General features: G+C 38.3%; 1 protein-coding gene across 2 annotated transcripts; it reads right to left on the reverse strand.

The window, feature by feature from the left end:
* Positions 1-443: 443 nt before the first annotated feature.
* tapt1a (transmembrane anterior posterior transformation 1a) lies at positions 444-24,644 on the reverse strand. Of its 2 annotated transcripts, XM_030739578.1 has the most exons (15): positions 24,423-24,644; positions 22,291-22,421; positions 20,629-20,747; positions 19,151-19,183; positions 15,277-15,439; positions 13,944-14,079; positions 13,273-13,370; positions 12,864-12,933; positions 11,867-11,947; positions 10,242-10,351; positions 10,077-10,136; positions 9,883-9,951; positions 9,575-9,651; positions 8,253-8,422; positions 444-2,451 (listed from the first exon to the last, which is right to left on the reverse strand). In XM_030739578.1, the coding sequence occupies exons 1-15, from the start codon at positions 24,610-24,612 to the stop codon at positions 2,114-2,116; spliced, it is 1,845 nt and encodes a 614-aa protein (XP_030595438.1). In that variant the 5' UTR covers positions 24,613-24,644; the 3' UTR covers positions 444-2,113. The 2 variants fall into 2 exon arrangements, with proteins under 2 accessions (XP_030595438.1, XP_030595439.1); XM_030739579.1 differs by lacking the exon at positions 19,151-19,183.
* Positions 24,645-25,664: the final 1,020 nt, after the last annotated feature.

Consider the following 25,664-nt stretch of genomic DNA (forward strand, 5'->3'; position numbering starts at 1 on the left):
AAATATATCACCGTTAAGTATTTCACAAGCAGAAAAATACTTTTTAATGTTCCCAGAATACAATGAAAATAAAACGGGCAGAGTGTGTCAGAAAGAGGAACATGAACAGAAGTGACCTGAGATTTTTGATCTGATTTTTCTAAAATATTGCATGTGTGTGAAGAGTTTGTCTGACTCTGCCAACCTTGATTAGCTGCTGTGAAATGACTCGATCAAAATGCTGAGATTGTAAACACGGAGGAAACAAAACGTGATCAATAATAGTAATAATAACGGAAAGTTAATTTTACAACTTCAGATCAGATTAACAAAAGTGACTGAAAGATTTGGCACGACTTTGAATCGTAAAACTCTAATAGTTACAAATAACTGTATTATGTTTAAACTAAATTACACACATGAGTGACAGATGAAAACTTGATGACATTCCTGGTCTCTTTAAGGTTTTTTTTTTTTTCCTTCTTTTTTTTTTTTTTTTTAGATTATTCACGCAATAAAAGAAATAAAAACTCTGTAAGGTCAGTCAACAAAATATATGTCTTAAAACACATGCGAAAAAGGCATTTTGTTGTGTAAATATTGCTTCTATAATCCTAAGATGTAAACATTAGAGCATCACTAGAGTCAAATGAGAAACAACCGTATTTAAAGACAATACGGCCCATCAGTGCATTCAAAAGTAATTAAAGATTAAATACCATTCATCAGAAAAAAAAATTACACGTTAAATTTCAGAGGTGTCCCACCAAGTGATCACTCTATTGATTATCTTCATTTTACAGACAGATGCATATTAGGTGACAGTCATCTGAAACTAAGTGATTTGGAAAAATGTGCCGCAAATATAAGAAAACTAAGATTATATTGGGCTACGAAATACAAATCCACTTTTTCCATAATTTTCCATATAAACTTCTGCACTATACTTGGCTATGTAAGCGAGTGGCGAAGCAGATTTAGCATCAGCCGCCACTAACCGCTTTGGTTAATACTTTACGCTGACTGGGCCCTTTGATGAAAGGCTGCTGAGTTGGTGAAGGCGCAGGACGGCTGCAAACGTCGTTATTGAGTCGCTGTGTAAATGAAAAGCTCTACTTAAGGCTCTAATTTTAAATTCACTGCTCTTAGTTATGTTTGTAATGCCATCAAATCATGCTGGAACCAAAAAATGGTGCTTCACTTCAAAATTCAAACCAGCTTCACTGAGGTATGGACTGTAATCACCAGAAGTCTAATATCAACAGTGTGTGACCGCTCAGTCACGTTTCCCAACTTTTTTGTGCGTGACCTTTTTAATGTCTGATTAAAAACCCTTCATTACCCAGTTTTGACCCCATTTTCTTTTAAAAATTCTGCTCTGTTTTTTAAGTTCTTCTGAATATAATGGATGCTAGACAGCCACACTGTAAAAAAAGACAGGCATTACAGAAAACATCTTGTTTTTATAATTTTGTGATCCTCGGATTGCAAACTGCCATATAATAACAGAGCTACATTTCTTAGCTCAGTTGTTTTAAATAACCTCGGTCTCTGTTTGTCTTGCAAATTTGTATGTTGGCTGTTTAGTACTTAAAATAAACCCACACTTGTTTTCTTGTGGTAACAGGAAATACTCATGATTCAGGTGTTAGCTCTGATGTCAGAGCTTGGAGGGGTTTTTTTTCTGGCTGCTGAGCAAACTGAGAAACTTCTCCCCTCCTGGTCCCACTGCTGCTCATACAAGAAGTGCTAGTGTGCCTTCACAGTCACACATATGCTCACACACACACACACACACACACACACACACACACACACTCTCACACCAAAGCACTGATACTCAAACACACACACGCACGCGCTGTGACACATGCCAGTTCATCCTGATGACTCGGCTGCAACACTCACGCTTTCTGTCTCCTTCTGTTTATCACCTGGGAGAAGTTTTCCTCATGAAACTTCTCCACTTCGGTTTAAACAACAGCAGGATCGTCTGACGCGTTTACAATAACTTACTGTAATGTCACTGACTTAAATAAGTACTCAGCTTTCTGCTGCTGTTGGGTGAGAGCCAGGCTGGGAGGCCTTTGCTCTCTGTCTTTCCTGAGGGGTTAGTCGCTACATCAGTGGCTGATCAGTCGATGCGGTTTCCACAGATTGTGAATCGGTCAATCTCCAGCAGGTCTTTTTTGGGATTCTTGTGCTTTGTTTCAGAGGCCAGTTGTGCCACCTCCTCCTCCTCCTCCTCTTCCTCTTCCTCTTCCTCTTCTTTTAATAGTGTGCATGGAGGTTGTTCAGTATCAGGTTCAGGTGGTGGACTAGGTGGACGGCTAGCTGGTTTAGCAGGTGAGACATCGGTAAATGGTGGCGGAAACAAATCCGTCCTGGGGGCAGGCTGCGTGGTCACAGATGAGAAGGAAGGGGACGCTGGGCTGCAGAGAGTGGCAGGGATCTGCGCCACCTTAGAGTCACCTGTAAGAAACAGTGGGGGAAAACAAAGAGATGAGAGAGAAAACAAATAAGATGGGTTAATTTTATTCATAGCTTATTTGCTAATAACTTTGGGTCTGACGCAGAGCCCACCCAGCAGCTCCGGTGCTCCATCCATGTCTACACATGATGAGTTTAGGTACAGTGCTGAGTGCAGGTGAATCACTGCAGGCAAGTGAGTAAAATACAAGAAAGTAAACACGTTTTCACACCCACAGTGCAGGTGAAATGCAAGCTGTCCAGAGTAGACAGCTGGATTTATTAAAGCACGTCATTTTTATCAAACAAGTGTGACAGACACGAGTGAAAAATGTGACCGATATCTGTGTAGACAAGCTTAACACTCTGTGACATAATTCTACTCGTCTGTTCAGTTATTAAGACTAATCCCATCGTCATGTCTGCGGAGATGCAGTCAACCTCCACCCACCTACCTGTTCGGTTTCAGCGCAGCACGGAGGGAGAATAATGAAAAGCCAAAAGATGTTGATGTAAAACATACACCAGCACAGTTGGATCTCATCACAATCCACTTCATTATGTTAAGAGAAAACACTGCAAAGGCTTTTCACTTTGAAAGCAGAGCACAGTTACATTAGGAAAATCAATTAAACAGAATAATTCATCATATCAGAGAGAATTGAGCAAGAAGACTGTCCACTGAGATGGCTGCTTTGCCCCAGGCTGTGACTACAGCAAACTTTCAGTTCTTACTGTAGACAGAGAAGAACAGACAGTTCAGAAAAACTGCAACACACTGAGTAAATGGACAGTGTACACTACATATGTGTGTCTAAAGCATAACAAAATAAACTTTGATAGGAGCCATGAAATAAATTTAGGCCAACAGAATACTGGAAAATTCCAAGTTCCTAAATAATTCAGCATTAAGTCAGTGAAGAATATATAATAAGGCATAGCTGTCGATGGTGTGCACACCCTTTCTAACCTTCTCTTTCAAGAGCACAACTACCTGTTAGCTTGGCCCAGAATTAAGGCCTAAAAGTCACTCAAAATGAAAACAATGCCGTTTCTGCAAAACTGATACTACAAATCTCCATCCACTCATCTTTGTAACCACTTATGCAATTTATGCTGATATCAACGCATTACATCACTCTAATCATAAGGCAACCATGTACAAAACATACTGCAACCATGCTGTTTAAATTTGAGCAATACTGCTGAGCAGTAGGTATGGCTTTAATACTGATCAATGATGAGTCATAGTCTGTACTATTTGTGGCCATGAGTCCTCCCTAATAAACACGTTAGACAATGCTTAACCAATCAGAAGTTGGCATCACAGGCTAATCAATAAGCCCACAGCCTAGATGTTACTATAGATGGACTGGCTCTTTACATACAAATTTGGGATTCCCTCGTTTCTCACCATCTCACTGCCAGCTGTTCAGTGACCAAGGTCAGCCGCTAGATATGGGGAATCCCCACTTTCTCTGTTTCAGTCAACAATGGTCAAGTATGTACAGCCAATCACACAATATGATCATATGATTACGCTGAGCCAATCAGGCATGAGAAAAACACTGCATATCATTAATATTATTATCACAGCATTAGCAGCCTGAAATCCTCCACATTGTTTACTCACCACTTCAGATAAATACAGCCAAAGTGTACAAAGGTACTAAACATCCAGGAATATGAATATTGTGTTTAACATGGCTCAACTCTTTGTGGTTTATATCGAGTGGGAGGATAAAAATCATGGCATGCTGTCTTGATTATAATAAACATGTAGGCCAGATGCTCATGTTCATCCCTGATACTCCATTGTTATCATAGATTTAAAGTTGCTTAATTAATACTTTTATAATCAACATAACCCTAACCCTGTGCAAGTTGATGGAAGTGATGAACCCACATAGATTTTCACCCAGTTCAGTCAGCTCATTGTTTTGGTTTAATCTCAATGTTTTGGCTCCGTTTTACCAACAAACAGCACAAACACAAATCGTGCTAAAGTGCAGAGCGCAGCATTTAGCTGTTAATCTCTGGCTCTCTTCCACAGCATGTCTTTTGTCCTGTCTCTCTCCCCTCAGCCCCCTCACAGCAGATGACTGCCCCTCCCTGAGCCTGGTTCTGCTGGAGGTTTCTTCCTGTTTAATGGGAGTTTTTCCTTCCCACTGTCACCAAATGCTGCTCATAGGGGGTCGTTTTGACTGTTGGATTTTCACTGTAATCATTGTAGGGTCTTTACCTTACAATATAAAATGCCTTGAGGCAACTGTTATGATTTGTCACAATATAAATAAAAGTGAACTGAACTGAATTAAGGAACCAGATATCTGTTTCCTTAGCTGGTGGAGCCCAAAACAGAGCTACAAGGAAACATAAAATCAAAAGCTAAATTAAAGTGTGATAGGCAGCTGTTTAGTTTTGTAAGGTAGATGTATCTTTTTTAGAATTATGGTGAGGATTAATATTATAATTTTTGCACTTACAACCAGACCAGAATACCAATTACATAGTGGCTCATCTACCTTACAATCCATCACGTCATTCACAGGTTAATGTGTTAAGTACATTATGAAACTGATTTTCTTGTCATTTGTTGGCTGTATTGCACAAACTAATGACAATTAAAATCCACTGAGAAGTCATTGAGGCTTGCAAATATGTGTTAAAGTGGCTATAAAACAACAGATGTGACCTTGAGCAAGTGTGTAAGTTTGATTAATTTCTGACCAAAGCTGTAGGAGAAGCTGCACTTGTTGTGACTTGTGTACAGACAGATGGACAGTAGATGCCTTGCCATGGCTTAAGCTCATTGGTCCTTTGGCCAGATGAGCTAAAAAACAAAACAGTTGCACCCTGGGCTGCAACTAAGTATTATTTTTACTATTAATTAATCTGCTGATATTTTACCTGCACCTTACTTACACATTTTTACAGGGATATGTTACTAAATATCTGATTATCTCATTTTCCATGAATTTCCTAACTCGTTTTTCCAGGCCTAGTTGAAGAGTCATTAACGGGGTTACATTACAAAAAAAAAAAAAAAAATGCAGATCTGTTATTAGAGTCACACGCTGCAGATTTCTCCACTTCTCTGGAGATGTGTGAGCTTTAATAAAAGTTAACCACCATATGGCTTGAAATGGCTAATGTGAAACTGCTCATTACACATTTCTGCCCTCTGGACAAAAACATGCAGTATAGACAGATGGCAGATCCTAGTGTTATTTGAAGGCGGACCACTGCAAAGACAAAGACATGCAAATGAACACAATTGTGCAGTGAATCCAGTGGAGCAGCAGGTAAAGCTCGAGGCTTACACCAAAGTAGTTTAATGTCAGAAAAGTGATCATGGTATCTAAGGTCGAAGGTTCAAATCCCAGAGGCTAAATGTGAAGGAAAGAGGCTTGTATTAATTTCCCACAACCTCAAAGCATATATTATTATACTCTACATGCTGGAGCATGGAGCTGTAAGCCATGTTGCTGCAGCTCTGTGAAAAACCAGATTCATTTGAAACACGAGCGCGTTTGATGTTCGATGGCACGATGCACCATCAGGATCTTTGTCATTTTAAAGCTCCTGCCTCAGCGCAGCAGGCGGGTCTGTGGCACACATGGGAGAAAAGATCTGCGAGGCTTTGGCTGAGGATGACAGGGAGATAGTGTCACCTCCAAATCTGTGTCCCATCATGTGTTACTGTGGGTGCGGGACCTGTGAAACTATGTCAAGCTATGAACAAAAATGTTAATGAGGGAACTCATGTGCAAATATCAAAATATAGATGGGGGGTGGGGTGGTGGTTGTTGTTTATTTTTTTTTTGATTATTCTTTTTCTAAAAATGTGACACGGGATGAAGCCTCAATACAAAGTGCCATGACAGAAGAAGACCTCTATCACAGAAAGCCTGTAGGTTTTACCACATTAAGTGTACTGCTGGAGCTACAAATTATTTTTACTGTCAGTTAATGTGTGTGTGTTTAATTTGTGTCCATCTATGTCCGATCTAAAGTAGATGACAAATGAAGAACTGAAAGTTAACAAATTTGCCCAGACAAATTACATTCATCACCTAATCAAAGGGGAAACATCTATATTGTCATAAATTAAATATTGCATTAGTAATTATTAATTGCTCGACAAAAACAACTCAAGCATAATAGATGTGTTTAGTAATTAACAACATATTCATTCATTGCAGCCCTGGACATGAGAATCATGGAAAGAATAGGAAATATGTAAAACATTATGTATACTGATTGATGTCTAAGATCGTGTCAAGCAAAATGGTTCTGGGAACACAAATATATATATTTTTTTTTTTTAACTGTGGAAGTATGGGAATTAACAATGTTCTAGCCTGTAACCTGAAGAGACTTAACCAAAAAGTCACAAGTTTCCAGCATCCCCACTCTCCGGATGCTTCCATGAAATGCCTGAAGCGGAGCTGGGCTCCTATCTGCTGCCATATTTCTCTGGATGCAAATGTCAGCTAAATGTCCAAGATGTAAATTTAAACACCAGCTAAATGCTCAGAAAGGTTAATGTAAACATGATTCTTTTAGGCGGGGCCATTTAGCGAGAGTGCGCTGAGCTACACAAGACTGAAAGCAATAATTAGCATCATTCCAACAAATACATAAATTACTATTTTCAATGCCAGTGTGAGACAAACAGTAATAAAACATTGTTTTCCTTTGGAAATTGTTTTTTAAGATGATTACAGGTTGCTGCTGTTGTACAGAAAAAAGAACGATAACTGTGTAGTAGAAAGAGTAACAGGCAACACTGTTCATCAGCAAGATTAAATCCCAGGATGTCTCATTTACAACATATCTATTCCTGTCAGCCATACGGCACCCTCTCAGGTCCCAGCATTTTTCATATCTCTAAAATAGAAGACAACCTTCAAAACACCACAAAGGTTTGTGCTTGAAAGGTTGTGTGTATGGAATTCCAAATAAATAGTCATGCTATATTTGTATAGTAGCTATGGAAATATGAATCTCTATGTCTGTGTTTAGATCCACACTTTAGATCCAAACTGTAGTGATGCAGATAAGGGGTTCCAACAAGCCCCACGACCTTTTCATGGTAAAGAAATCAAAGGAAATATGACTTAATAATTAAATGACCTTAAAATAGCTTTGGATTGTCTTAAAACAACTGGACAGAGTGTGCAAAACTTTCAATACTGGCTAGAAAAAAATAAGTACAAAAAGAGATATTTTTATACAGTCCACAAATGTGATATTTCAGTGTACTTGATTGTCATAGTGTAATTAGTGAAACTGAGTAATATCAAGATGAGATGAACGATTGATCACACTGGCCATTAGACCAGGTCAAACTGTGGTTTTCTGTGTTCTGAATGTGTGATTGTATTTTATTAAGGACAGGAGCCACTGCTGAGGTCACAGCATGAATAAAAAAAAGAGCATCTGAAGCCTCTTTAAACTGCATCACATTTATAGACAAAAATGTAAATGCTTTTATGTGTAATTTCCAACTATCTGTTAATTCATCTTATACCCACATTAATAACCACTCACAATAACCGTTTTCTGTTTGACAAATTTCACAATTCTCTGGCATGCAAATGTTTCATGAATCATTCTGAATCACTTAGAGATGATTAGTGTTGTAGTCATGAATTTCATGAGCACAGAAACCTATGGATCCTTGTGGGTGTAAACAAAAGCTTTTACAAAATACGAATTCAGAACATATCTGAGATTGTTTCTGTAACTGTAATGTTTTTTTCCTCCTCTCAGTCTTTTGAGCTTTTCTTTTTTTTTACCTGAGGGCGTGCGACACCTGGCTGGGTCAGCTTTGCTGGGGCTCTTGGCAGAGGAGGATGGAGCAGTCGAGGGCCTCTCAAACAGTTTGTCCTCCATTTTGGCTCTCTTAACATAAACACACGATTTCCCCAGGAGCACAATACTGTTCAGCACTTTCAGCGTTACCAGCCTACAGAGGGAGAGGAGTGCAGTCAGAGCAGGGCATATTTGATTAGAGTAAAAAAAAAAATCAAAACTTTTGTAGAGCTTCAAAAGTACCATCCAACAAGTCTAGAGAGATAAAAAGCTATTCAAACAAACAAACATTTCATAGTAGTATCTTGGTAAAGTACCATCCATCTTGTAGCTTTTTTAATTCCTTCTTTTTTGTTATTTAGTGCTGAAATGTTATCACAATGCTCCAATCTCTTTTACCATCTGGCTTCAATCACCAGTTCTCACGTCCCACCACTTACACCAGGACGTTAGTGTGCACTGTCCTTCTGTGTTTGTGGGCTTTGCTACGAGGCCGAGACTCTGACACTGTGATGAGTGAGAGACAGACACATTTGGGTCTGTGGACCACTGCTTGCTGTGACAGGGTGTTTCGAACGGAGAGCATGTCAGCGCAGCTGAATCTTTGCCAAGCCACAGTGGTCTGCTCAAACCAGGGCTATTTTTAAATCAGAGGATAGGGAAGGCCAGAGATGGCACTAGAGATGACAACATTGTATTCTTCACCCTGAGGGAAACTCTTCAATGGTACGTGCCCTGATGGGATCCGGCAAATGAGAATGAGCAAAGCTATCAGCAACTCAGCAAAGGGAGGATGTGAGAGCACAATGTTAATGCTTATGTAACTGTGTGCGTCTCTGAATCTGAATGTGTGTTTATGACAGTGCCTGCATGGGTTAGCGAGCATCCACGAGACTGCGCAAGCATGTTTGTGTGCTCAACATGGGCCTATATTTGTGTGAGTCTCTGTGCATATATGGCACATTATAATTAAACAAAGAATGCCAATATTACAATATTTAGTGATTAAATGAACACCATGTTAACATTAAAAAATAAACAGAGTATGAAGTGTGATGTAGTGGTATAAGCCTGTACTTTTGTAAGGAGAGGGAGGTAATATCTTATCACCAATTATCACAAAATCTGTTTCAGTCATCAATCTTTCCTTAAGCTACTTTTCACAGTCTGATTAAATTACTTGCAATGTATGTAAAATGAAAACGTAATCTTCAGTAAAATAAGAATGGTAATATCAGGCTTAAAAGCTCACTCACGTTGCAGAGTTTGGCACTGTAGCATTAGCAATACGAATCTAAAGCCTTACCCGAGATAAAAGAGGAGCACACAGGTGTATGACAGCGCTCCCTGCACCTTCACTGAACTGATCACCACTCTGCTGAGCTGTCAAAAAATTAAAAAGTAGTAGAAATGAAATCTTTTCACTTTGAGAACATGATGAAAATTTTCATTTCAGCAATAACAAGAACCATTTAGCAGGTTTTTTGTTTTTTTTTAGAGCTTGTAGAAACAGTTACTGAGACTTTGAAACTTCTGTCTCGTGTTTTTGTGCCAACGACTAACTCTATTCTGGGATTTAGTTCCTGAATAGCAACAGACTGCGGTCGCTCTTACCAGCACAGCCAATGGCAGGGGGATGAAGCCCATCCTCCGGGCCACTGAGTCACTGTAGTCGGTACAAGCCTACACAGTGACAGACGAGCATAAATTACAGCACTTGACAAAACTGCATTGATTAGCTGCGTGGGCTCAGCGCTGTTTATGTAAGTATAATGATGGCAACGTGAAAAAAAGAGGGAGTTGCTTACATTCTTCTGTCGACTGCTGACAAGATCAAAAGCCAAACTGGCTCTATATTCACTGTACACCTGGAAAATGGTCAGGAAAATAATACAGTACAGGAGATGTGAATAGGTAAGGCACCCCATATTATATCATACATGTTCTCTGAAGAGGTTCAGTTCAGTTCTTACATCTGCTGTGATGTCATTGAATTTTGTGATAAAAGCATGTTTGATGACGTCAACGGCAACTTCAGAGGTGACAACCATAAAGACGTCAGGGAACAACACCCACAGGTGCTCTGAGAGGGGGAAAAAAAACATCACTTTAAACAGGTTTTTTTTCCAAGGATCGTTTGCTACAACCCAGGCAAGACTTCAAATACATCGAACTTGTAAGGCTGCAGGTTTTCTTTGGGCAGCCACTGGAGCAACAGATACAATTACAATCAGGCCTGGCTTCTCCTAATTAACGGTGTGGTGTATTAAACATCAGAAAATAGTGAAATATAACCAAGACAAAAGGGATGAATCAAAATGTTTTCAGCTCATATCTATACAAAAACACCAGAACAGCAAATCCTCAGCTCATCTCCAGCTCCATACTTTTACTCTTGCGTTCTACTACAGTAGCTTTGCATGATCCACAGGTCAAAATAAACCTTATCTTATACTCAATCATCTTCTGTCTTAAACAAACCATTCTAGCTCCTTCCTCTTTAGGACCAGGCTCTCCCTTTAAGCCAACTTGCTTCTGATTGGGAGTCCTTTGCAAACACAAGTGGAGCGGATGGGTGGGGCTTCTGTGCTCACAGTAAGAGCTCTGTGCGTAAGATGATCATATTAAGAACATCTCCTGTATTTGGCATCATAGAGGATCAAGAATAGAGAAAGAAAAGCTGTGTGAAACTGAGTATTTTAAAGATTTTAAGCCTGAGGTTTTATGCATTTCCTCTTTGAACAAAAAGGTTTAAAAAACTTGAACAAATACTGACATTTTTAATTGACTGAAAATTTTTTTTTAATCAGTTATTACAGTACACATCCAGAACCACATTATATGCACACACATGAATAAAAATTTATAAGACCCAATGCCCTACTTAACGTAAGAACTTATGAAAGTAAAGTCCTTAAGTTGTTTTTAAAAGGTGTTTACTTATTTATATTTCCATTATTTAATGTACAAACCAGCTAAAGCACTACTGTGGTGTAGCGGCTAAGTAAGCTACTTGTAATTTGTACAACTCTTTAGCAAAAGAAGGCTGTAGCTCTGCTGGTATTAGTACATCAGTGTTATGATTTCAGCTGACAGGCCACGTCTGTCATCTACTGTGTGTCTGACTTTGAGATTGGCAGGAGGAGCTGACTGTTTTCAGAGAGCTGTCATACAGAAACTCCCAGCCCTCATCCTTCACTTTGCTCCGTCTCATTGACTGATGTTTACTGGAGAAAACTCCCCAAGGTGTTGCAAAGGGTCAGCTGAAACAGCAAGAAAGGAGCTGCTCAGCATTTTTGTATACATTTTTACCATGGCAAGCACTGACCCCAGTCTTTTTTTTTTAACTTTTAAAGACATTTAATGTCAGCATTTATGATAAACAAACCTTAGTTTTATATTAATATAAAAATATGTATTGAAGTGGAGTTTTTTTCTTTTTTTCAAACCTTTATTTTACCAGGTAAAACGTTTGAGAACCAGTTCTCATTTACAAACATGACCTGGCCAAGATCCCCCAGTAAGAATAGGTACCCAGCACATAAACATAACAAGGATAAAATAAAAATCACAGTTTAAAGGGGGTAAAAATGATTACCAGGGTTCCAGGAGAACTGCTCCATATTCCTGAGACAAACGATGAGCAGAAGGACATAGCTGGTGAACCGCTCTTTGATATCTGTGAGATAAAATTAACAAATGTGTTATTACAGTCTGCCAACTATGAAGAAACCTGTTTAAGAAAATTAGATAAGCAAGCCACAGCTGAACACAAGCTGTGTTTGTCGCTCCAGTCGACTGTAGCTCAGTATCTAAACAGGTTGAGTAAGCAAGTCAAATCTGTCAGTTCTATTTATAGAAGAATAACAGCATATCACAGTTATGACGATTTTTGTCACAGGGTTATATCCTATAAACATCTATTTCAGTGTTATTATTTAAACCACGCAGCTTCAAAGGGTTGGCTCTTATCTGTTCAAATAATCTCATGGTAACAAGAGCGAAGGCCAGCTGCATGAGCAGGCATTGTACCAAGATGTGAGTGACCAGTGAAGGAAATGACAGATTATTAAGGCCTGTTGTGCTCCCCTCATCTGATTACAACAGATTACAAAAGATAATAATAATAATAAAAAAACATGCTGCCTTTGGGGATGCAAAAAGAAAATCAAAGTTTTTAATCAAACACAGTACTGTTCTTCCAAAGCCAGATTCATTAGTTTTCCTCATGTAAGGAAGATTAATTAAAGCTTTGTAGGCTTTAATCCATCCATCCATAAATGATATCAGCTAAATGCTCAACATACACATAAAATGTGTATGCATCTATCTATGAATCTATCGGTAATATTCAAGTTAGGTTACAATGCCACCATCCTGACTTTATTACTTATATTTGCAAAAAAGTTTGTAATTTTGTTTTGATCCTAAATGTATTGTTACCACACACAGACATTTTAATGGTGATTATTTTTATAGAGCAATAATTTACACTGACAAAAGCAGAAGAGAAATGAAACATAAATCCATTTTTGATTTTTTATACCAGGGCTCTTTTAAAATTGTAAATATTTATAGGGCATCGGATATCTCACCACTGTTGGACATCTGGAATAAGTTGTTCTTCTCAAATTTCTTGAATACACTTCCTTTGATCTCCACAAACTATGTTTGAGGGAACAGAAAAACAAAGAAACAAATGTAGTCAGCATATTTATGAAAAAGAAGAAGACAAACTATAACTGTCTTGTTGCAGCTGCAGCAGCAACATTTCATCACCAATGTGCCACTTTCATGTTTCTGGATACGTCAGCATGTAAACACCTTTTTTCCTCTTTAATAGATTAAAAAAAATTCAGGTAGTTTGGTGTACAGAATATTGTGTTTTATACACAAATCTCTCTTTGTGTGTGTGTGTGTGTGTGTGTGTGTGTGTGTGTGTGTGTGTGTGTGTGTGTGTGTGTGTGTGTGTGTGTGTGCGCGCGCGCGCGCGCGCACACTAACATTGTTGGACATCATGATGGTGAGCAGGGACTTGTTGTGGGAATTAAAGGCGACATTCAGGGTGGAGGCTTGGACCATGATGAGGATAGCATGAAGGACTGAGGAAATGATAATCAGGAAAACAACATCTGAATCCACCTATACCAAAAATATGATCACTGAACTCCGCCCCATCAAAAATGTATGCTAGTGCCTCAACAGACCAACCCTGAAATGAAACAATACATTAAATGCCCAACACAACCCCTCGTGACTGTAACTGGCAGCCTTTCTTTTAGAGATATTCTTGAACATCCTTTAACAGGAGGCAAATTAGCTAATAATAAATACAAATCTCAGCATATACATTAAGCAACAGATATTTTAATGAGAGATTTAAACTTAAGAAAACTATAGGCACAAGTATTTTATGCTAAGGTTTTGTCTACACCCTTTTTTCCTTCAGTCTTACTTTAGGCTAAAATGAATCTTTGTTGCCGTTCAGCACCCGTCTGTTGTGTTAGACTGTAATTGCACATCATCTATCAAAAATAAAACTGAAGTTAAAAAAAAGGAAATGACTCCATACTGCTCTCAAAATACAATTTGGCTTTAGTGATGACTTTTAAACCTGCCTGTTAAGACTGCAAAAACCCCCTAATGCTGCTATGAAGCTTTAACAGGAAGGATACAGACATAAAAGACGGCCATGAAAAAGTGAGGGATGACTCCTATATTATCTCTCTTCCGCTCTTTGGGTTCTGTGGCTGTCCAGTACAGAGCATCCAGGATGTCTTGCCCAAAGGAAGAGAAGAGACGGTCCGCAACCTTACAGAGGAAGGAAGGACGAAATCATAAGTTAAATTAATATGACAATAGTTACATAAGTTGCTGCTATTTCTTTATCTTATCTGTATGAACGGATGCTGCTTTTCCGGCTTAATGATTTTAGCAGCAAATTCAATGATTTACACCTGAGCCTAAAATTTTAGGATTAAAGCTGTTCGAGGACCTTTTCACAACTTCATAAAATTATTTTTCTCACAAAGAGCAAAACACTGTCACACAATAGGCACCCAAATACATCAGATGGTCAGTATGACACAAATTACATCTGGAAGTCCTAAAAGTTTAGTCCAGAAATAATCAAACTCAAGCAAAAGGTTGCTGGAAATATGCTTCATACTGACTTCTGTCATTACAATCATAACCTCTCTTAGGTTCTTATAAAAACCACATAATTCTTATAATAGGGATTTTTTTTTTCTGTACCAACTTTTAATTTTGCATTTTGCAGTCCACAGAGAAGGGCTCAGCTTTATTATGTATGCCAGTGTTTCCCTAAGGTTGACAAGCATTCAACCTCAAGGAAACACTGTGCTAAAATGAAATGAGGGCACAGAAATTAAGTAAAAAATAACATTCTTGTTTTAATATTTGTATGTATTTATATCCCCCCTTTGGCTTCTTGGAGGGGAAGGGTGGGGGTGGGGGGTTATTTTGTAGGAGGATGGGCCCCCCTCCCATGAAAACGGTAGCGCTGGATGCTATACGCAATAGACCACTGCATTCTGTACACACTGAGACTGGTGTTTTAACAATGAGTAATAAATGCATCATATAACAACACCCTCACTCCTTACTACTGTAATTATTGCTGGGGTGTATTAAAACATACTGACTGTTCATATGAATCAGAGGGAAGGCAAACTTTGTTGTAAGGGGCCTGCAGAGGGCAAAACAAGGAAACCAGAAGTAAGATTTAAACAAAGGCAAAAATATGTCTACACAGTTTATCCATCCATCCATCCGCTTATCCTTTTGAGGGCCGCGGGGGGGCTGGAGCCTATCCCAGTTTATACTCACAAAAAAACCCTAACCCAGTAAAAACCCTTTTAACTTAAAAGTTTTAACTAGTCTGTCTCAGTTGTGACATTTTTGCAACCTTGCATATAATGATGTGACCAAAGAAAAAGTTGCCATCAAATTTTAGATATGTGTGTGTGTGTGTGAAGTGTGGGTTACCTCCAACATGTTGTAGATAATGTAGAGTTTGATGACCGACTGTCCTCTGATCAGGTGGTACATCATGGAGTAATCCACGTAATGCATCATGGAGAAGCAGAGCACCAGGATCAGGCCTCTCAGCATGTCACACACCTGTGCTGGCTGCAGAAGCCGCGACCCACTGACCGCAAACACACACACACACAGACACAAAGTATCCATATTGATACTGAGACACATGTGCACTGCTTCGACCATTCCTGTGTATGTAAATGCACTGTAGCATGCTGAGACATATTATATATCAACATGCACACATGAGACGGGTTAAAAGTGTTACTACATCATGTAACACTAAGAAGGCACATATGCTACAAACACATTTTCACGGGGGGGAAAAGTGTGAACATAAATGCACAGAAGCATTTACGGACTCGACACACAAACACACCCTTTTCCAATCTCTCCATCAGTAAGAGGTTTCTGGCAAACAGTGTGGTCAAAGAAGCTGAGTGAAGTGTACACACAAGGCAGATTTAATTTGCTACCCGAGGATCTCTGTTTTTTATCTCATATGAGGAAACATGAGAACACCACAGGCGGGGGCCGAGAATACATTTCTGTTCAAAACGAGATAAAGCTTACAAAGGAAAGGGGAACCGGGAGTGATAACACACAGGGTACATTATGAAATATTAAAGATAGTATCGCCTTTATACTAAAGTTATCTTATTCATAAGATTTCTCTTTTTAATATGGTTCTGTTTTTGTTCTGCTTTTCATTTTAATCCACCAACAAGATTTCCTGTCTCCTCAGACATCTGTCTTTATGGACATACTTCAGTTGTATTCCCAAAATTAGTGCAGCATTCTGAACAGAAATGTTTAAAATAGTGTTGGGTGAGCAAGTAAGGGGGGGAGGGGGAAGAGGGGGGCACACAGGCTTCAATGTCACATACTGCAGGGACAGAAATGTATCTCTTACATGGGCAACAGCTTGTGTCAAATGTGCATTTTATTTATAATAAATAGCTGTGGCTGGCAGTGGCAGCTTGTTAGAGGAAAGAGGAGGGCTGACAAATCCACAGGATCAGTTATTTAGTATTTACTGTAACTGGGAAGAGTGGCAGCGAGCTTTATTCTAACACATCCTGCATATTTTCCATGTAAGCTGAGACTGGTCTGTATGTGCAAAACTCCCCCTTACTACTGCAGTAAAAATACATTACATTCATATTCTCACCACACAGGCTGCTTATCCATAAATCCCAACTTCACTGCTCCAAAGCATTAAGATTTTCACAAAGGAAAAAGCAGCTTCCATAGATGCACGCTAATGTGCTGAGATGCCTTATAAAATATGATGGAGCCCGACTGCTTAATCAATCTTAATCACAAAGACATGTTCTTTTTTATTATTATTATTTTTGCAATACACATTATTGTACAAATACTACTTGATTTTCAACTGAACTACTACAACCCACAATAAGAAATTCACAATACATGGCAGTACAACAGTTAACTACTCTAATACCCATCATTACCCTCACTAACTTTAGTTGCAGCTGAATAATTAAAAAAAAGAAAAAGAAATCACAAGAAAGCAGAAATCATGTTTTAGATCTGCAGGACGGGAGAGACTAAAAAGTAGTAAAAAAGAAAAAAAGAAAAATTGAATTATTTTAGGAGCTGAATACAAACTTAGTGAGGAAAAAAATGGTCTGAGCCTGTGAAGATGTGTAAACCAGTCTAATCATGTCTCCGTCTCTTTTTTTAAATCGCTGCACAGCTGAGCACAAAGCTGAGAGGAGAAAGTATGAGATAAAGAAAAAGGCTTTTTCTTTCTTATAAGCAAAAAAACACAATGGCTATCCTAACAGTGAAGAGCATTGATGTTTACACCAAAAATACAGATATTCAAATTTATTATCTGATGCAGAGTCAACTGTATAAAACAGAGGATGTTCTCATGGCACTGAAGCGCTCTCTGATGCAATGACTCCATCCAGTGGTCACACTGAAGTCATTCATGTAAAAGATATTTCAGTGGAAACAAATGTATCAGAGCTCCTGTGCATTCCTCACTCTGAGTATTTTTACTACTAGATGTATTTGTGTACTAGTGCTTAAAATACAAAAATTAATGACAAAAGCAGATAAATGTCGTGCACCAAGGCAACAATATGTCATCAAAAAAGATCGAGCTGAGTGAAGAGACAGTTGCTTAGAGAATAAATGCATTTTATTATTTTTCCACTTATTGGAATAATGATTTTGTCTGTAAGAGACAAAGCAAGTTATTAAAGGAAATGCCTCCAAATGGCGTTTTGTCTACAAAATGCTTAAAAAGACATTAAATATATATTAATACAAAACAACAAAAGTGACACTGTCTCATATTTGAAAAGTGTAAGTGACAATTTATCCAGTCCTGCTTAGCAGATTACTTTCATTATTGATAAATTGCTAATGAATTTATTCCAATCAGCTTCTTAAAACAGAGGTGATTATTTGCGGTTCTAATTGTACCCTTCCCATTAAAACATGTGGTCTTTGTTATTCAGCTGAATCAGGCGCCACCAGAAAAGAAACCTGCTTACCAAACTCCTCCTATTCTAAACAGACTTTCTGGATGCAAACCTGCTTCGGGCAGCTGGTAAATTACTCCAGACAAAGCAACTATCACAGTCTGCAGTCTACGATCTCCATAACACACATGATTATTATGTCTCATAGTCAGCTATGTGCTGCATTCCAAGTAGCCATCACTCCGTGCCGCTGCAATGTATCAGCCTGAAACACTAATTCAAAACCCCAGATCAGAAATGCAGAATGCTTCTATGACAGCGCTGCTAAAAAAGCAGATTTTTTGTTTCCTGCTAAAATAACAGCAGAGACGCCACGAAGCAAAGCAAATAAGCCCCAAACTGCTCCAAACAGGCAGCCTTCCAGTCAGAGAGCACAGCTGTGTCACGGTCAAGCAACACTGTCACAAGAACAGTCTCACAGCAGTTTGTGAAAAAAGTCACAACCTCTACTTTACTCATTCATGCTTCTGGACATGAATATTACTATTTCTTTGTTTCGTGTCCCTGAACGTGATTTTTCTTCTGTCTGGTCAGTCTCATGTGGACTTATATGCACTTCTCTATGTACACAAAATTAATATTTCCCATTTTTAAAAGGTTACAGGCTGGAAGATTTGGTATTAGAATGAATCATTTTACCACTCACACCAGAGGCCGCAGTTTGAGTCATAGATGGGATCGTTTTTGAAATGTTATTACCACCGAATAGGCCATGGTTATCTTTAGGCATTAAAATTAACTTGGATGGGTTTAGGAATTTGGTTATGTTTAGGCATTAAAAATATATCTGCTTCTGTTTAGAAAAGAGTCACCATTTGGGTTAAGTCACTTCTTTTTAAACCCTGTGGTGGCGTATCCATGATGGAGGAGACTGGACTACATATGTGCTACAAGCACAAAATATATTTCTTACTGAAATATATTCATTTCAAAGTTGTGCCGATTGTCACAAAAAACAAAACAAAAACAAAAACAAAAACGTGACCTTTCATGTCCATAAACACCAACAGTTCTTTCGTGACTATTTCACATTTTGCTATGAGACGGGGCTGGATGAGACTACCATGCACACTTTGCAAATTTTCCCTGGATTGGTTTGGAAAAAACAAAGAACAAATGAGAAAAAAAAAAAAAGAAAAACAGAAGAGACCAACATGGCAGCTTTGCCTTGGAGACTGGGACATGATTTGCGGTGCCAAGCTGTATATTAAACAGACAAGATGGAGATGAAAGATCCATGAATGGATGTCGGGGGACAGTGATAATGTTTGTGAACCCTTGATGCGCTTGTAGGAGCGTACCTGCTTCGTTTGCAGTACGGGCATGTGCGTGCCCTGCAGAGGGAGGAAGGCAAGGGGAGACAATATACTATCAAGTACTGTGTACATCACAACAATGTGAACTGACAGTTGGCTAAAAGCTACAGAGTACTGGGACAAACCAGTGTTTTGTATATTTTGTTGTGGAGGAACATTATCAAATAAATAAAAGATTTTCTAAATCTGTAAATCCAAAAAAAAAAAAAAAATGACACCATAAAATGTCTAGAGGGCACACTTTTGCTCCACATGATAAAGGAAATTAATTATGGTGCTGTGTAGAAAATACATAAGTATCTAGAATTAGCATCTTCAGTGGATACTGAAGACACTAATTAAACTCAGGTAATATTGACCATCATTTCAGAAAGGTAGATTCATGCTCTTTTAATAGGTATTTTCTATTAATAAAGTAAATGATTACACATGGCCCACAGACTGTATATGAAAGATGGACATAGCCATTGCTTAGTGAAGTCCAGTGCATTTTGGACATCACCATCCTGGCGCTGATCTGACTGAGAAATCGCATGACACTGCCCACTCGTCAGTCACAAGGTAGGCCCAGCCTAAAGCAAACCCTGCTTTATCTTTTTTAAAACACACACACACAAAAAAAAACTTAGTATCATGTTCTACACAGACACATCCTGTTCTATTCATTGTTACCTAAAACTACCAACTGAGACCAGAAATGAAAGAATGCAAGTTTAAGGCACTTCTGCATTTGCTTCACTTTTCAGGTGCTGACTCAATCTTTTATATACAGTCTGCAATATGTTCATGTTAAAAGAAAGGAAATACTAACACAGTCAAGGCTTTCATTTGAGGTTCAGGTCAGTATTAAAAGACTTTACCTGATTCAGATTCATAATATCAATCAAGGTAAAGCTCAAAGATAGTTAATCAAAAAAGGTAGTCAGTCCAAGATCTACGTTCTTTGCAGGCAAACAGCAAGCATTTTAGTACTTTCTGACAAATTAGGAACTTAGAGTTAACAGAAGAAAATCATCGGACCACTAGGGCTTCATATGTTTGCATGTGCATGTATCCCTATAAAGAAGTGATTATTTTCTTTCCTATGATGTTAACACTTAAGATATTTATAATGTTATTCATCCCAGAATACCATCAAGGAAGCGTTTGATTAATCCCCCAGAGTTTGTTTATCTTACCATCATGGAGCGAGTCTGCAATATTCTCAAAAAACAAAAACTGAGAGACTGAAAATAAAGAATAACTGAGGAAACATTTCCATAATGCTCTGAACAACCTACAAAAATTTAATTAATAAGCTGAAATAGATTTGCCTCACTTTTACTTTAGTTGAAAGCATGAGTGAAAACGTTACAAAATTACCATTTAGCGCTACTTATATATTTCTTTATACTTATATTTCTTTTGGTATGTAGATATAATTAGACTTTCTTTGCACACTTATAGGAGTGTGTGTATTTCACCTGAAGCCACAGCATGGCAGGGTGAGGAGGCGGAGCAGGGCCAGCAGCACCCTCAGGGGCAATAGGGTGAAGACGTACAGAAAGGCATCCACACACAGGAAGAAGCCGAAGATCATCAGCTGGAAAAGTCACACAACAATTTCTCAAGATAATGTTTTTTTAAAAAAAGAAGCAAAAACAAGATTTCATCTTGAAATATCTGTCTTTTAACAAGTGGAAGAAAAGGTAAGGAGGAGCTATAACCCCCATATGTGACAGAAAAAAAAGGAGGAGGAAAAAGTACACCTAACCCTTTATTATGCAGCAGACACATACCTTTACAGTTTCCCATATGTGAAGAGCCATTACATCATCATTCTCAAAGGAATGTTTTACAAGAAATGCACTGAAATGCATCTCACATCTCTTTCCTGCTTCTAACAGGAAAAACAGCAAGGCGACAACTACTGGCAGAACCTGGTGGGAGGATTTGTTTCTGATTGGTCGATCTGCCTCTTGAGCTAACCTGAAGGTGGTTAGTCTGTTTCACATAGTGGAGTGACTGAGGCATTTTGTGGCTACACACATTCCTCTCTTTCACCCCCTCCCCAAACAGAAAAACCAATATGAGACATGTTAGTCTGGGCTTGTTAGGACACGTAACTGCTGAGAAGGGATACTCTCAACTCTGGAATAAAAAAAATTAAAGACCGTTACACAGGAGGCTGTGTGTAACTGTGTGGGCATTGCTCTAATTTAAGCTTTCGTTTTGAACAGGCTAAATGATATATTCTGAAGAAATAAAAGTCAATTAGAGATGCCATTAAAAATCTATGATTTCTGGGGAAAAAAGTCAACAAAAATGTTGAGCTGCTGTGGTTTTATGTTCCAACACTGCCACCTGGTGATTAATGAGAAGAACAACAAAAACACCAAAAAATACTAGTGTAAGTTTGTGAACATAACTTTCTTACATGTGTGGGTCTACCTAATAAATATTTTAATTACTAAGTTTTTCATTATTCAATATAGTTTTTAATTTATTAACATTTATTATTAACAGTTACAGATCATAAAATCAGTCAAATCTGAGAAAGCTTCCCACCTCAACCCTTCAGAATTAGCTGGGCTTTTCCACACAACAACATACATATTTAATTAAACCATACAAAATTTTAACCTTCACACTATTAAAAGTTTCAAAGTTACAGGCCCTCTAAGTACATACATTTGGTGCTTTTTAATTCATGTAATATTTTCTTTCATTTTTGATTCCTTGTAACTTCATACAAGGTTAACAGAACTTTAATGTGTTTTTCAGACTTATAAAGGTTCATGTGGCTAGCAAAAAAAAAAATAATGTGAACTTAAAAGTGTCAAAGCTAAATCAGCTAGATTTTTCATTGAATGACCCATAAAAGGGCCACATGCCAATAAAACAACATTTATTATGATATTAAATGCAGAAGTGTTGTGGCTACCCTCCTCCTCCTCCTCCTTCTAGCAGCTAGGAGGAGGAGGAGGAGGGGGAGGAGGAGGAGGAGGAGGAGGAGTGTCTCCATATGAAGCAGGCTAAGAGGCTGATTGCCTGTAAAATAATCACATGCTTTTTGTTTGCTGCTGGGAATGACAGCAGACAGAGAAAATAGGGCAGATGAGTTCAGGGCTGTTAATATACATTACCTTCTCGAGCTCCTTGGGAATACGCATGCATGTGTAAACTCTCTCCCTGCGCTCAGTGTACTTTGCCTCATTGTGCTCCAGGAAGTAACCTCTGGTTAGCTCGGTGCAAATGAAACGTGTCAACGATGGATCTGGAACAACGTGAGAGCAACAGTGTTATGACTAAACCATTGTCTGCAACAATTACAGCTGTCAACACAATGAGAACTCCAACAGTCACCCTGAAAAGTGAAAGAGGAGGAAACTTCTCTGCATGATGAAAACTAAAAAGTGAAGGTTTAATGATCGTTTTAGTGCTGTTTGCTTGTTTGATTTAATACAATCTGAATACAGGCTTGAAAAGCTGATCCACAGTCTGTCTGTGATGGACTCTCTAAAAAATAGCTCTTAAAAAAATGACCATCTAAGGCTACACATAATGAGTCTAGAGCTGCAACTACAGTAATACAGTAATCATTATTAATGTGCTCAATATTTTACTAATAATCTTCTGTCACTGTGCAATTAATTGAAATATAAATTCAGTTACAAAGCAATTATTTTTATTCCGGGTTCATCAAATGCTTTATGTTTCAAAAGCTGTGATCTTAACACTTAAAACAACGAAATTTTACATTTTTTCTATTATTGAGCAGCTCTAATCTTTTATTTGCTTAATCAATGGCTCTATGAAATATCAGAAAACTCTGAAAAATATCTACCATGATGTCTGTCAGCCTATCACAATAAAAATGAGTAGAATATGACAATATCTGCTGTTTAATCTGTTAAATCTTATCCATTGTTGTGGACATATGCAGTGGCTTATCTAAGCCGCAATGTATTTATTCATCAGTGTTTGCCTAATTAGACCCACCCCGTGTACTTAGATCAATTCATAATGTTCAAATGAAATAAAGATGAAAAGGGAGCACGCCAGACCTATTAATTTAGCAGCATATTTTATTTTGACCCGCTATGGGCCACCTTAGTATTTAGTCTAGTCACCAATATTGAAAGCTGTATTTTTGGCGTACTATGCTGACAACAAAGTTTAGCCAAATATTGACCAACTTGAAAAACTGTTTACATCAGTGAATGTTCTGCCAAGTATTTGCTTGATTAATAGTTAGTTAATAGTATCTCTGTTTTTTCTGAGCTATAAAGATGCCTGTGGGTGATGACTACACATGTAAGCACAATTTGCTTAAATGTTTTCTATACTGAATATAAACTTGGTATTTTACGCAAATGTCTTGATTTACTTATTTATCCACCTAACAGTCTGAAACTACTTTCACCTGGGGGGGGGGTTCACTATTATAAAGGACGCTTAAAATACTCACAGTGCCACAGCAGAAACCAAAACCCATTCATCATTTATTTTTATTTATTACCAAAAGTACTGCTGCTGCTGTCAAAACTGATTAGTCTCTTTGAATGTATGGGCTCAAATGTTTTCTATTATAGCTCTTAAAATCCCCTCTAAATGCAAAGGGTTAAAGACGCCAAATTATGGCAAAAATTATAGTGACAATTGTTTTGGTCAATACAGAGATTATGAATTTGCATTTTCAATGTTAATTCAAATGAAAATGAGTAAATGTGACAGAAGGAAAAGACATGATCGGAATTAAACCAGCCACAGACTGGCAAGGGCTTTTAAGGAGTCACTATCAAACGTAATCTTGTATTAATAATTGCTGTAAGCCAAAGGTTACAGGTTACAGAACCTGCTCGATGACAGGTCCACTAAATATGTGTGAGATAACGTACCGAGAAACCTAAAGCAGATGCGGAACCAAGTTATGGAGCCATACAAACTAACTGAAGACAAAACTACACAATCTAGATGATACGAGAGAGGATCCTCAGCTAATTTCAACGAATTATTCTCCCGTTTCAGTTTTGAGTTGTGCAACAGACGCTAGCACTGACTGTAAACAAGCTTCGACTCTGCTTATAAACAAACTACAGACGTTACTGACGAGGCTTCACTCACCTTAAACACTAGTCTTAGATTTAAAGCGTCGTGTTTACGAAGCCACCACTGTGTCAGCACTTATGCATACAACCCCAAAAAAGAAGTTCACCACATTTAGGACGCCTAACGGTTATTAGCTGTACGTCCGCTTGGGAGACCCGACGGTTACCTGCTGAGAGCTCCCGTTGCTCCCTCCTGACAGCGCTTATGTCGTAAAATCCCAACGTCTCTGGCAGTTCTGGGGTTATGCCGACTTTACCCGTCTTGTGCAAACCCTCCCATGGTCTTTTTTGCCTTTTCTTCAGCTCAAGTTCGGCTTCTTTCTCATCTGACAGCTCGGTCCCCGACAGGTCCGCCATCTTTACTTTGGCCCGCCGCGTCGCACTGTGCAACGTCATCACCGTGTAGGTAACGATGTACTACGTCACGGTGATAAAGGCAGGTTCAATTGTTTTTTTAATATTAATATTTATTAATTTTACTCAGCGGCGATACGTGTAAAACCCTGAATATGTACAAATTAATTACACATAATTTATTAGAATAAAATCGTTAAAATTAAAGGGCAATTGAAGAGTGCACTCTACATGTAGGCTACAGTAATTAATAATATTTCAAAAAGAAAGTCTTCACATACCTTTTCTTGCAATGACTTTCCCCAGACTGTCCACTTAACATGTATACTGTATGCATAGACATTGCATATACATTGTTGTATTTTACAAATGTTTTCTTCCCTGCGTCACAATTTTTCTTATCGCATGTGCTGTTAGGAATGAAACAAAATTAACTACGGTTAAAAACTTTCCAGTGAATCTAGTTTTTGGGTCACGAAAGAGTTAACCTTTTCTTTTAAAGGGTAAGGCAAATATTTTGGACAGTGTTCTTTCTTCGGTAGTGTAGTACAGAGACAGTAAACAATGAAAACCTAATTGAATGTGTTGCAGTACCCAACATTCTCCGCTTGGAGCCGCCAAAGTTCCATCAAATCGTCCTGAATTTAAAGTCTACCCAACAACAGTACTGAGGCGTCCTCCTGCTGACTTGCGTGGATAAGTTTGGTGCGAACGGTATATTCAGGAGTTATTTTTCAGATTAAACGGCGTTTTATTCAGCTTACGTAACTCAGGTGTCGTTTCAAGCCGACACCTACATATTAAAATTTTTAATAAAACCTACAAGGATATCTTAAAATAACTAGACTTATTGTTCAGTGCTCAAAATGCTGATACAGTATATATAAAAAGAAATTGCTACACAAACTATGTGACTTATGAACATTTGCCTGACATTTAGCTGCATATCAAGCAAGTAAATGACATCCATGTCTTTGTGGTCCTTGTGCAGCCAATCTACCTTGTGATTAAATAACAACTCTACTGATATTGTGAGATACCAGCATAACATGAAC

This window comes from Archocentrus centrarchus, chromosome 10 (assembly GCF_007364275.1).
Source record: "Archocentrus centrarchus isolate MPI-CPG fArcCen1 chromosome 10, fArcCen1, whole genome shotgun sequence".
Taxonomy (NCBI): domain Eukaryota; kingdom Metazoa; phylum Chordata; class Actinopteri; order Cichliformes; family Cichlidae; genus Archocentrus; species Archocentrus centrarchus.

Excerpts from the sequence above, each read along its gene's own strand:
- tapt1a (XM_030739578.1), bottom strand. The coding sequence starts at position 24,612 with ATGGCGGACCTGTCGGGGACCGAGCTGTCAGATGAGAAAGAAGCCGAA. Across the intron at positions 20,748-22,290 it reads TTCCCAAGGAGCTCGAGAAG|CTGATGATCTTCGGCTTCTT; the intron begins GTAATGTATATT and ends TGACTTTTCCAG. Across the intron at positions 15,440-19,150 it reads CCGTACTGCAAACGAAGCAG|TGGGTCGCGGCTTCTGCAGC; the intron begins GTACGCTCCTAC and ends GTTTGCGGTCAG.